General features: G+C 50.2%; 1 protein-coding gene across 7 annotated transcripts in view; it reads left to right on the top strand.

Moving 5' to 3' along the window:
- Positions 1 to 13360, top strand: part of CGNL1 (cingulin like 1) — a 100436-nt gene that overhangs the window by 41567 nt on the left and 45509 nt on the right. For all 7 annotated transcript variants that reach the window (XM_061594882.1, XM_061594877.1, XM_061594880.1 and 4 more), the window contains exons 5-8: positions 1219 to 1320; positions 1942 to 2090; positions 2899 to 3034; positions 4903 to 5115. In XM_061594882.1, coding sequence (XP_061450866.1) covers positions 1219 to 1320; positions 1942 to 2090; positions 2899 to 3034; positions 4903 to 5115 — 600 coding nt within the window. The remainder of the gene's footprint in view (positions 1 to 1218; positions 1321 to 1941; positions 2091 to 2898; positions 3035 to 4902; positions 5116 to 13360) is intronic.

The raw sequence follows: 13360 nt of genomic DNA, 5'->3' as shown, positions 1-13360 counted from the left end.
GCCAAGCTCTGTAAGTGCAGTGGAGCCCCATGAAGCGGGCAAGCTGTGCATTGCAGCTATTATGTGTTCTGAGAGCTCTTCTGCAGGTTTTGCTGAGCACCTTCAGGTTCAGGTGTTAGCTTCAGATTTAGGTCCAAATCCAGCAGAGTGCTGAAATACAGACCTGATCCAAAGGTCCACTCCCCTGAGAGAGTTCCTCACTCATTAACTGTTGCAGGGATGGTTCGTAGGTTGTGAATTATCTATTGCAAATAGATCCCTGAAAAGAGACCTTTCCTATAACTCTGTGTTCAGCTGACACACAATGCTTTAGAGCTGAGATAGTTCACAAGTTCACATGTACAGCTGAGTGTGACAAGGGGTTGAGGGACAATGTGATGCCCCTTCAGATGTGATCCAGCCATATGCTAAGAATGAAATTCATACGTGAAAGCCTCATGCTACCTGGTATTCAGCTTGGAAGATGGAGAGGGTCTGCTGTGTGGTGGAACGGTTGGCAAGCCCCTCCCCTTTATCAGATGGACGGTGGCTGGCTTGCACGGGGTATGTGGACGGGCTGGGGTCCTGGAGACATCGCTTGGTGAGGTTGGCTCAGTGGTTACAGCTTCCTGAGAACTGTGTTTTGGATTCAGAACCTGGGTGGAAAGTGAGTGAAATCTTGAATAATAGAAGTGTGTTCTGACAACGAAAAGGAAACCAAAACTGGGTGGACAGCTTGGGCTCTGCCCTAGCTAAGAGGGCTGGCTTCAATCTGAGGGATCCTTTGGCAAAGTGCCCCCTGGTTGGACCCACTGAGTTCACCCCTGATAGTGGGAGGCATTCCCAATGCAACTGGGCCTTCTCTGGGGTGGTGCCCCAATCACAGGACTCCCTGCCTAGTGAAGTGCATTTGCCCTCTACGGTACCATCATTTAGACGTAGTGGAGTGATGCCACTTCAGGCGCAGTGTGGGAAAATAAAATGGCTCTAAGCTGCCCAGTGCCAAGCCCTGCACGGCTGCCAGACCAGCCACCTGTGGGGATTGGGGGGCAATGCCATGGTGGGCTCTGCTGTGGCACGTGGGGCTCCCAAGCTGCCCAGGGGCGCTGTGTGCTGCTGACACCAACCCTGCTAGTTGAGGCCCCTAAACGGACAAATTGGCTGTGGGTGGCTCTTTTGAAAACCGCAAGCAGCAGCCTGTGAAGATGGCCAGAGGAAACCAGTGTTCTTTCACGGCAGGTCTCTGATGCTTCAGCGTCAGTCAAGGTGTTGCTGGAGAAGACAAAGGAGCTGGAACAGGAGGTGTCTGAGCTGCAGAGGAAGCTGGATTTGGAAGTCAAGGTAGTGCCCCTCCCCCCGCACCCCATTCTTGCGTTAATATTGATAAGTGGGAGAAGCAGCACCGTCCACTGTAGATCGCGCTGCTTTCCAGGGGAGATGAGAAATATTCCAGACATGGTTAACTTAGGATTGCTGACCTGGGCACAAAGTCCGGGACTGATAGGGCAGCTTCAGCTGTACAGGCACTTCATCAGAGGGCTCTGACTGGGAGAAGCCCATGACTCAGCAGGGGGGCCCGGGTCTAAACTCCACCCCGCCCCATCCCCCGGCATCTCTAGTCTTAACAGGGAACAGACTGGGAAAGACCCCGGGGCCCCTTCCAGTCAGAGCAGAGCACTGGGGGTGAGGATGGCCTGACTCGGTGTAAGGCGTCTCCCTCAGCGGGAGGTGGGGCCACATTTGTGGTGCCACGCATGAGGCGAGCCGCATGCCGGGGCCAGACCTGCTGCCGTTGGGGGAAGCCCCGGGCCCTGGTGGATCCTTGCAAGTGTGGTTATTTTAAAAGGGGCGTCCCTTGTAGTAAATGCATCTAGTGCCTGCCCCTTCTTTGTAAAAAGGGCCAAGAGGCTCTTTGCTGCTCATCTTGTGTTTCTGAGCAGTTTTGATGTCCCCTTTTGGTAGAACCAGCAGAACATCAAAGAGGAAAGAGAGGCAATGAAGGCAGAGTTGAAAGAGCTTCAGCGGCGGCTTGAAAAGAGCATGGAGGAAACAGATGCCTTCAGGAGGCGACTGGAGGAGAGCGAGAAGGATCTCAGGCAACACCTTGAGGAGTGAGTTTTGTGCCTGCCTGCGTGCGTGACCACGGGGAGAAATGTTCTCCCTTTAGAATTGCCCCTCTCAGCCCACAGACCACGTCTAGAGCTCCCACTAGCATCCTCATTGCATCCTGGCTTCCGGGCACGCCATTATTGTCTCCTCCTCCTCCAAAGCACCTGGCCAGCCTCAAAATAACTCTTGGTTCTCTGTTGCTCCAGGGGCTGCATTCTCCTGCTATGTGGCTTCTCTCTGTGCTAGGGATGGAGAACCTGTCGGGCCCTCCAGATGTTGCTGGACCCCAGTAACCCCAGCTAGCATGGCTAGTGGTCAGGGACAAGGGGAATGGTCGAAGCAGAGAGCTCTTTCCAGGGAGCAAGACCTCCAAGAAACAGCGTTTGGTTTTACAGGATTTTCTTTGTTATCTCTAAAACAAGGGCTTAGGCTCTGCCCCATTTCTCCTTTCAGGGCAGGACAGGGCAGGCCCTTCATTTGCCTCCGTGCACATGGTGGCTGGCTCCTTGAGTCTCCCAAAAACCCAGCACCAAAGTTTCACCAGTGGCAGCCACAGTTTCCCTATTCGCTCCCAAACACCCCAGCCTTGAGCCTTTTCCTGTAACTCTGGAGAGAGCTGGACAGGGATGCCTTCTTGGGTAGGCAGTGCCAGAGGCGGTGTGTGTGTGCGGCCCAGAACCTTCCATTCTCCATTCCTGAAAGGAGGGGGGCCCTTTGCCCTTCCTCAGAAATCAAGAATGTTTTCTCAGAAATGTGGCTGACAATTAGAAACAGTATAGCTAGGAAGATGATTTCCTTTCCCTTCTGGAGGCTTTTTCAAGTGAAAATGGAGAGGGAGCAGCACCAGACGGAGATCCGGGACTTGCAGGACCAGCTGTCTGAGATGCACGATGAGCTGGACAGCACAAAGCATGCGGAGGATGGCGAGAGGGAGATGTTCATCGAGGTGAGCCGGGATGGGCCAAAAGACAGCAGGTTGATGTGTGAACAAGCAGTGAAGGAAAACAGGCCGTGGTTCTTTTGGGAAGAAGGGACGGAAACAAGCAGCCCTCAAACCATGTTATAAATAGCAGCTGTGGGTGTCCAGACCTGGACTCAGGCCAGAAGGGAGTGTTTTCTAATTTGGGCCCCCGAGGTCATTTGGTGGAGCAAGAGGACAGGGTCTGAGGCCCAAACAAGAAGGGATTTGGGAGGTTACATAACTTTTTCCTGCGGGTCTGATCAGATTCCCCCCCAGCTGCTTTTTCCCCATAGGAGAAAAAGTTCTGTGGACCCAGCATCTTTTTCCTCTGCAAGGAGAAATACAGCTGGGGTTGATTTTGAATGGGAGATGGTTCATGGGGAGAGAGTTAAGCACCCACCTCCAGGGATGGGGTTTGCTGCCTAGTTCCGATCCACTTGGATTCTGAAAGTCCGGGTTTTGTGCCCAATCCGCCCTTTTTTCGTTCTTATTTGCTTTCGCAATTGCAGATCTGCTAGTTTTTAAAGCGAAAACAATAACATAATTTTAACAAAAATACTTATGAAAATGATTGTGAATTTCCATGTGTTTTTTCCTGTTTACATATCAATTAGGCAGATAATCGCCCATTGAGTCTGTCTCTTGCATTAGGCTAACTGATGAGCTGTTTAATCATCCCCCCCCTTTCACTATTCTTGTTGGTTTGCAGTACTTTTGATTTTTATTGTTGAAAAGTCAACCACCACTGCTTATTTTAACTTCTTTTTTCCTGCTAAGTTTTGATTTTAAAAAAAAATTAAAGTAACAAATACTGTTTACCAAAACTTGCATTTTATTTATTCTGCATATTTATATAATGGATATTGTTAGGGTTATATGTTGTAAAAGCAGAAAGTAATATTGCTACTGCTATGATTTTGTCATTATTATTTTATATTTGAAAATCACTTATTTTTTCTTTAATCAAAAGTGTGTGTTTAAATAATACATTTTAACCCTGCAAATGTCATGCTTGTGTAATCTCTTGAATTACTTTAGCAGCAGCAGCACCACCACCACTACCTTATATTTTTAGTTCTTTGATTCCTTACAAGATCCTAAAGGAATCTGAGCATTAACAAAACAAAGAGAAAATTGGAGGGAGGTTAATGGATGTAAATGGCAATCGTTATCACCTAGACAGCCGTTAAGAACGCATCAGAGGACAGGCAATTACAAAGACAATGTAAAATTTGGAGTGTTTCTGTGTGTGTGTTTTTAATCCAGCTGCAACCTGCCAGAAGAAATCAGTGCTGGTCTGAAAAGACCGCAGACTGTCGGATTAGGTGGAAATCCAGTATTAAGTCCGATTTTGCGGATATTCTCACCCATCCCTACCCGCCACCCTGCAACCTCTGGTGGTGGCTGCTGCAGTCAAATTCAGAGCTCCTTGAGTCAGTGTTAAGGTTTAAAAGTCTTTAGAAAACTGTGTTGCAACTCCTTGGGCCCAGAGCTGGGACTGGGCAAGGGCACAGACTTGTGCTGGAGCCAAAAATGCATCCGGCAGAAGCTCTAGGTCTGTTTGCTCAAAAGGAGGGAATCCAGGCTCCTTGTACCTATGCCAGTCCTGGCCAATCCAAAGACTTCTTGTTGTCTGCCAATCACATAGGCTGATGTTCCACACTACTGTTCTCTTCTGTGGCTGAAGAGGACATTCCCAGGTGGCTCGCTCAAGTAGTCCTTGGCCTTGAAGTCCCCAATGCTGAGCTTGGAGGGCCTTGGAGGTGTCCTTCTACTGCGACTGATCTTGAGCCTCTTCTCCCTTTGCCTTTTTAAGTCCCCTGCTAACGCCTCTCTCCTTGTAATTGGGGTAGGAGCTGATGCAGCTGAAGCAGGATCTTCAGGACGTCCTGAGGGCCAAAGAGCTGCAGGAAGACGTCCTGCGGAAGCGAGAGCGTGAACTGACAGCCCTGAAGGGGGCTCTGAAGGAAGAAGTCTCCAGCCATGACCAGGAGATAGACCAGCTCAAAGAACAGCACGGCCAGGAGCTCCGGACGCTGAGAGAGAGTCTGGAGGAAGCAACAGAGGTCAGTGTGGGGCACAGCCACGTTTCACATGCAAGCCAGGGCTGCCATCCAATGGGAGACCGCAGAGGGGAACTGCCGGCTCCTAGGAGCAGGGCCCCCAGCAGCTGCCGGGGGCTCACCTGCCCCGGGACTCAGCGCCTCTTTGGGCTGCAGGTAGACGGAAGACAATTGGCAGTTTTCATCCTGGACTGTGGAGGTGCAGAGGGTTCCCCATCGCCTGGTCCCCCCCTCCACCCCCATTTATAATGAGCATAGATCTCCACCTGGGCCTGGTGACTCCCTTGCTGCCAATGCGCTTTGCCTCATGGCTCGCTGAGCTCTTGCCAGAAGATGCTTTCCCTGCCTGTGATCCCTCCCTCCGGCCTCCCTCCAGGGGTGCGCTGTGGCTTGCCCCGCCTCTTCCCATCCCTCAGTACGGGACCATTGGAAGCTACCTCATAGCGAGGCAGGCCGCTGGTTCGTGGGCCTCCGCCTTGTCTACACTGACTGACAGCCCCCTCCCCGCCTCTCAGAATTGATCCCACTGTGGTACCTTTTCCCTCCTGCTGAGCTGCATCCCCTAAATTAAATGGTTTGGTGGTGGCGGGAGACAGGACTGCATGGTCGCAGAATCATAGAATAGTAGAGCTGGAAGGGGCCTATAAGGCCATCAAGTCTTGCTCAGTGCAGAGAGGAGGCTTTGCTAGACTGTTTGTTTCTGACTCGGTAATCACCGTTCAAAGATGTTCCGTAGTAAGTGACTGTGTTTCAGTTATAGAGCTGCAGTTACGCATGACAGGAAGTGAAGGGGGAGTGTGTGTGTTAAGACAACAATGGCACAAGTCTGCGGGGAGCAGAGCTGGATTTTGGTAGCTGGGGCTGCCGGAGTTTATGAAGCGTGGCGGAGGCAGGACTGGCCTTTCGTTTTGTGGGCAGGGGTGGGCTAGGGTGAGGACCCCTCTGGAGTGGCTCACCACCTGCCGGGCACCTTGTTTGGCACAGTTTACAGCAGCATTCCCCAAGCTGGTGCCCTCCAGATATTTTGGAGTACATTCCCCATCGGCCCCAGCCAGCACGGCTGCACTTCTCTCAGCCCAGCATCCACATTTGAGCTGGCTGAGGCTGGTGGAGCTGGGGTCCAAGACTTCTGGAGGGTGCCAGCTTGGGGAAGGCCAGTGTAAGAGATACCCATCTTTGGACGCTCACCTTCACTGGCCAAGATGGAAAAACCTTGCACCCTCAGAGCCCCCCGATGAATGTCTGCCCTGGGGAGCGCTGGGGCCAAGCAGCTGGGGGGCCTGTTTTTTGCTTTTGCTTTCCTGGGTCCTGGGCTGACCCCTCCCCTGCAGGCAGCCATTGGATCCTCCTGTACGGGGTGTCCTGGAGCATCAAAGGCCTTCTGGGCTGTAGAGTCTCCCTTTGGTCCTGACTCCTGGCTTGCCCCATGACTCCTGATTCCCGGCTCACTTCCAACCCAGCCGTGCCTTCCGAGGAGACCCAGATCCTGCATACAGAAGTCCTTTGCACAACATGTCATTCATTTTGGGGCCTCAAGATGTGGCAATGGCAGGATTTGCCAAGATGGCCCCACAAAAGGGTCTGGGCAAAGTCATGGAGGAGCGGGGGGGGGGAGTGGTGTTTCACTAACTATTAGACATGAAAGCTGAATGGAGCCTCCATTTGCAGAGGAAGTCTACCTCTGGAGCTGGAGACTGACAACAGGGTGGCTTGCTGGGGAATCTACCTCCTCGTGGCCTTGGGGCGTGTGGCTGGCCGTAGGTGGAAAAGGAATGTGGTCCTAGAGGGGCTTTATCTGGGTGAGCCTGACAGGCCTTATAGGCAGTTGCAGTCAGAACAGAGGGGGCTGCCATGGGCCTGCAACAGCTCCCCATTTTGGCTCTCAGGACCCCAGGTTCCTCTTTGTCCCTCCGCTGCCCTGAATAGAAGCTGGGGAGGGAGGGGGTTGGGTCTCAGGAGTGGACAGAGCTGTGAGCCCCCATCTTGCTTGCTGCCCTCCACTGGCGCAGTGCAGGATGCTGTGCCATTGCCCCTCCTAGTGGCTTCTGTAGGTGCAATAGGGGACTCCGCGCTGTCCCAGCCTGGCCCTTTGCCTCAGGCAGCAATACGTCTCTGGCCGGCAGCTTCATAGAATCATAGAGTTGGAAAGGGCCTTGTAGGCCATCGAGTCCAACTCCCTGCTCACAACTCCCTGCTTCATACATCCCCTGTTGCTTCCCAGGCCCCTGGTCCTTCACATGCATGCATGTGTTTGAGCAGCCCTTCAGTGCATCCCTTCCCAGCATTCTACCTCTTTGACATATTCTGTGTGTGTTATATAGATTAGCCATCCACAACTGGTGCCCCCCACCTTCCTTGGACTACAGCCAAGCTAGGAGTGCCTTTTACCAGCTTCGGCCGGTAAGACAGCTGCGGCCGTTTCTGGACCAGGATAGCCTGACCACTGTTGTCCACACACTGGTAACCTCCAGGCTGGATTACTGTAATGCGCTCTATGTGGGGCTGCCCTTCAGGTTGGTCCGGAAGCTGCAGCTGGTGCAAACATAGGAAACAGACCTTTAGTGTGGCGGCACCTACCCTGTGGAATTCCCTCCCTTTGCATATTAGGCAGGCGCCATCTTCGTTACCTTTTTGGTGCCTTTTGAAGACTTTCCTCTTTCAACAAGCCTTTTGAGACCTATCCAAGTCTGTGTCTGTGTCGGAATTGCTTTTTAGTATGTTTTTTTAAAAAACAATATGCTTTTTAACCCTTTTTTAAATGATGTTTTTAAAGATTTTTAAAAAATGTTTTTAAGTTGTTTTGTTTTAATGTATTTTAAGGTCTGTTTTTATGATGTCTTGATGTATTTTTAGCGCTTTTGTTTGCCGCCCTGGGCTCCTGCTGGGAGGAAGGGCGGGATATAAATCAAATAATAAAATAAATAAATAAACTCCCATCAGCCCCAGCAACATACAGCTGTGCCAGTTAGGGTTGATGGAAGTTATTGTCCAAAACAGTTGGAGAGCACCAGGTTGGGGACGATTGATAAAGATGGATGTTCTTGCTTTTGGCATGACATAGCTTGTGTCTGGCTTGATTTTCCCGACTGTGTTGTGGAGATGGTGATTTATCAGAGGGCTTTCACTCAGCAGCTGTGCTACTCAGGCCTACTTAATTCTGTGCACTGGAAGTGAAGGAAGTCCCTTGAGTTGTTTTGTTATTTATTTGTATTCATTTGTTGCATTTCTAAACTGCTCTTCATTCAAATGCATCTTAGAGTGGTTTACAAAACAAATAAAATGCATTTGAACTATTAATAGAACGATACAGCAACAGTTTAAAACAGTGGGACAGAATGTAGCAGCCAATAGAAATGAAAGCACAGCAGCAGACATAATACTGCCCACGTTCCAAAACCAGTTCCCCGCAAAAGAAAGTATGTTTTGACTTGGCACTGGAAGCTCATCCATATAGGGGCTCCTCTAGTGGAACATAATTCTGTAGCCAGGGTGCAACTGCAGAGAATTCCCACGACCCACCAGGGAGTGCCCTTGTGAAAGTGTGGGGCTTCCTGACCTGAGGTCACTTGAAGTGACTCCCTCTGCTGCTGAGTTTTGGCTGCCATGGGGGAGGGGGGCGGCAGAGAGAGTGAGACACCAGGCCCAGTCCACCAGAAAGTTCTCCTGTACAAGGCCTGCTGACATGAACAGGAGATGCAAAATAGCTCTCCCATGCTCTTGTGTCATGAGTCCTGTGGAACAGCCTTGGAGCGATGAGGATGAATAGGAGGAGTTGGAATGGGACTTGAGAGAAGGCCCTAGTGACTTACAGTCGGAGGGTGTTGAGGCCAAAGGCTTCAGTGCCACTGACAGTGACAGGTCTGCCCTGGAACTCTGAGTACAACTAACGAGATGCTGCCCAATTAGGAGGTTGCCTCTTCACCTTCCCTTCAGCTCCCTTTTTCACTCACGCCGCTGCCGCGCACCCCTTCTCCTGAGGAGGAGGACCTCACAGAGGTGTCTCTGCCACCCTCACCTCTGACCTGTAGGCAACTACACCGGCAGGCTCAAAGGGTTTCCACTGTCCCACCAAGGAGTGCTCCTGTTCTGTGACACCTTCCCACACTTACTTAAGGTTGTAAGGGTGTGTGTCTAATTGCTGCGACAACGTCTTCGCTCTATGTAATTGTGCCTAGTTACATGGTGTAGAGATGCTGAATCCTGTGTAACCTGTAAGCTGATTCATGACCTGAACTCTTCCATTAAACCAATTAAAGAAGAGCACCCCTTTGCATCTGAGCCTGACTTCAGTGAGCTTGGGCAAGACATCTTGTGCATCTCCTGTTCATTTCAGGGAGGCTTGTGCAGGAGAGCTGTGTTTTGCAGTAGCTGATTTGAGAAGTGGGATGGTCATTTGGATTTTCTGTCTTGGTCACCAATGTATTTTGATGCTGCCTCTGGAATTAGATTTAATCCATGCCACATTGCCTTAATTCTTCAAGGCAGGCACAATTCTGCTGCTATCCAGTCTCTCTCATTTTTCACGCTATCTAGAAGCAAGCAAAAAACCTCTCTCTGATGGTGTCACATCTGAAATGAGGAAACCTATATTTGCAGTTTCTGGGCTTTCCTGTTCAGGGCCTAACAAATCCACAGGTTGAGGCCCTGAGACCCAAGCTATTGCTTTGAACGCAAGTTAATACTCTACTTAATTTGTGCGACCTTGGCTGCCCTGCAGAGCCAAGCAAACAGAATGTGGCACAAGCAACATAGAGCTAAGAGGACAGCGCAGCCCTGAAATAACCACTTGTTGATAGGCTAATCCTTTCCCTGCCCTGGGTGCTTGTAGGCATGCGTGTGGAGTTAGGCCCTGTGTACACTGGGATGTGAAATGGCTTGTTTAGCATGAGTTGCATGTAGTCATCAAACAAAGGCACGACACGGGCTGTTCCTAACCCAGGCAGAGGGTTGTGGAGTCCTCTTTGACTAAAATGTACACCTTGGTTCATACAGACCAAGACATCACTCAGTAGCTGCAGCATCCAGCAATAACTCAAGGAGATTAGACCGATTCATGGGCAAATGCCGGTCGCAAGACAAAGGCAGCACCCAGTGAGTCCTGCCAGCTAAGTTGAGGGAGATGCTGCCTCAGGAAACGGTCAAGAATAACCCAAAGCCCCCAGAAGGCTGGCGATGCCTAACCTTACAGTGGCTCCACCCCTCTCTGGGGGAGAACCCTTTGCCAGGGGGATTAGCATACAGCACTTTGACTGGCTTCTAGTGGCTGCTCTAGGCAGTCTGGGCAGCATGTGCCAGGATTCCTTGGGATGCACCTCTTGGGCCACACTGCATTGCAGGTGCCCCTGAAAACATTGCTGTCCCCGAAGGAGCCCTGTGGGGTTCTTCTGCAGCTGCTGTGCTTGTTCTGCATTGGACACAGAAGGGGGGGGGTCAGCAGAGGGACGCCGGGGAGCTGCTCTTGGCTGCAGCACCAGGTTGCCAGTAATGCCTCGTTCTGGCTCTATGCCCTTCCCCTGCACATTTCGTGTTCAGGTATTGTAGCTGAATATTTGTCGCAGCGGTATTAAAATAGCAGAAGCAACATATAAAAACGGAAGCAGGATAAAGAAAATGGTTCTTAAAATTATTTATTTATATTTATTGGCCGCCTCATACCCAGCAGTCTCTAGGACGACTTGTAACAGATTTAAAAACATACAATATAACACAAATTTTATAACATACAATATAAAAACTTTAAACTCAGATGAAAGAAACGAACTAAAAACCAGCAGGATTAAGTAATTCATGGTTAAATTAGCCAGGCACTGCACATTAAGAGCAACTGAAGTGCTGGGTGTAATTTTTTTTAAAAGGGTTTTTCTTTCACGTGTGGGGTGCCACCACTAAGGAAGCCCTCCTTTTTCTTACCCCTCTCCCCCCACCCCAGGAGTAGGAGCAATTGGAGGAGGACCTTTGAGGTAGATCGAGCAAGCTGGTGTCCTCCAGAGGATGTTGGACTCCAACTCCAGCAGCCCCACCAGGAGGATGCTGGGAGCTGGAGCGCAACAGCCTCTGGAGGGCATCAGCTTGGGCACACTCATCGTCTTGCTTGTTGGCATCTCCGTTTTGCAGTGGAGCGGAGGCTGAGCTGTGGGGCAGTGGGGTACTTTCAGACTCCAGGCTTCATGGTCAGGTGAGGGGGATCCTCCTCTTTAGATGGCTGTGTGTGATGCTTGGCTGAGTTCACAATGTGGCCGCAAGGCAGCCCTGTTGCATAGTGGCTGCCCCCCCTCCCTGCCCAGTCTGCTGAATGGGGCCCTGGACTCCCACCCCCACTGTCCTGCCCAGACAGTACCAGTGGCCCTGGGGCTGAAGGAGCAAGGACGTGCCGCATGCTGCCCTATGCGTTTGTGGCTGGCTGGCATTTGGTCTGCGGGCTTCTCGCCATCCCTTCTGATCCCCTCCAGCATGTTGCTGGCTGGCTTCTGTGCAGGATGCCATCAACTCTGGGGAGGGGAGATTCCTCCCTCTCAGGTGCATTCCTAGGAAAGACCTGCTGCATTAAGCCCTTCGCAGCCAAGCCTAACAAAAGGGCTGTTTGTATCTGTCAGGGTTAAAAGGAACTCACCCTGGAAACCAGCACAATGTGTTGTGCATGTTGTGGGGTGAGCAAAGGAGGCCACAGGGCCCCTTCTACTACTCCTTGGCACACAGTGAGTGTTGCAAAGACATGGCGTTCGTCACACAAGTAAATAGCTTGGATTCAAGGCCAGGCAGGTCAACCCTTGAAGGATCCTTCTTAAGGTTCTTGAGATATTCTAAGCATATCTCGGTAAGCGAGCAGGTGATTCTGGCTTTTGTCTGTAGGAATGTCACCCAGCCAGTTCTGTGGCTTATGTCATGTGCTTCGTGTTGACTTGAGTAATCACATTTTAACCCTTGGAAGAGTCACTGAATGGCAAAGGATGGAGAAAATTCAGTGAAACAACATTAGTTCAAAACAAACATCAAACCTTGTGTAGCCTTTCTCAACTTTGCAGGTGGATTTGGGGGCATCCTGAGCAAGGGGCATTGATGGCCTGGCTTAACCTGGCTACTGCTGTATTCCAAGGGCTTTCTGTGTGTGTGAAGATCGTTTAGGGGGGTCCTCTGGATCAGGCACACACACACACACACACACACACACACACACACACACACTGGCCATGGCTTTGCTTAGCCCAGAACTAGAATTACTTGTGTCTGCTTTTGAGGTTTTCAGGGTGATTAAATGTTACAGTCCCTTTTTGTTTCTTTGTTTGTTTTAAAAATTCATTTAACATATTTATTTAGTTATAAAAATATTTATACATTGTTTTTATTGGCTCCCAAGGGGTTCACAATCTTAAAGATACATCTTTACAATAAAAAACTAAGAATAGTCACTTAAAAGAAGCGTCAGAGAAGAATTTTATATTGTTTGTTTATTGTAAAATATCATTTAGCAACGTGCTATGCATTGTATAGAAAAGGTATTGTAATAACTGGCTGAACAGGGGACATGGAAGTGAGATTGTGTGTCTACTTTATGCACACTGTTATTCCAAAAGCAGTCTTCCAACTGGTCATGTTTAAAAGTGTACCTTGTTTATACCTTGAGCTCAATCCAGATCAAGCGGGAGTCTTGTTTGTTGAGGGATTGGTTGAGCCAGGGATTTGCAGCTTGTGGCGGCCAGGGGCGAGGGCGGGGGACACACCTGGATCTGGAACGCCCAGGTGGCAGTGGTGGACAGGACCTTTTATCAGCTTAGGCTAGTGTACAACTGTGGGGAAGTGCCATAGCCAGTGGCGGAGTATCTGCTTTGCATGCAAAAGGTGTCGGGTCCAGTCCCCAGCAGCAACTCTGAGCAGGGCTGGGAGAGACCTTCTTCTGAAACCCTGAGAGCCTCTGCTGCCAATCAGTGTAGGCAATACTAGGCTAGATGCACCAAGGGTCTGACTCTGGATAAGGTAGCTTCTTATGAATTGGAGTCGAGAAGATAGGTCTGGCCACCCTCATGCATGCCTAGTAACTCCACGCTAGACTGCTGTAACGTACTCTACTCGAGGGTACATTTTGGAAAACATATACTTTTTATTAAACATTTTTTCCCAATTTCTTTTTCAACACTGCTGTAAGGAAAGTGCAGCAATAATGTAGGAGATAAAGGAAGGAAAGAAGTGGGGAGGGGAGGAATGAAAAAGTGAGTTATCAAGGTTCCCTATGAAGACCCAAGAGTAATGGACT

Source organism: Rhineura floridana, chromosome 14 (assembly GCF_030035675.1).
Source record: "Rhineura floridana isolate rRhiFlo1 chromosome 14, rRhiFlo1.hap2, whole genome shotgun sequence".
Taxonomy (NCBI): Eukaryota; Metazoa; Chordata; class Lepidosauria; order Squamata; family Rhineuridae; genus Rhineura; species Rhineura floridana.
This window is presented reverse-complemented; position numbering and strand designations above follow the sequence as displayed.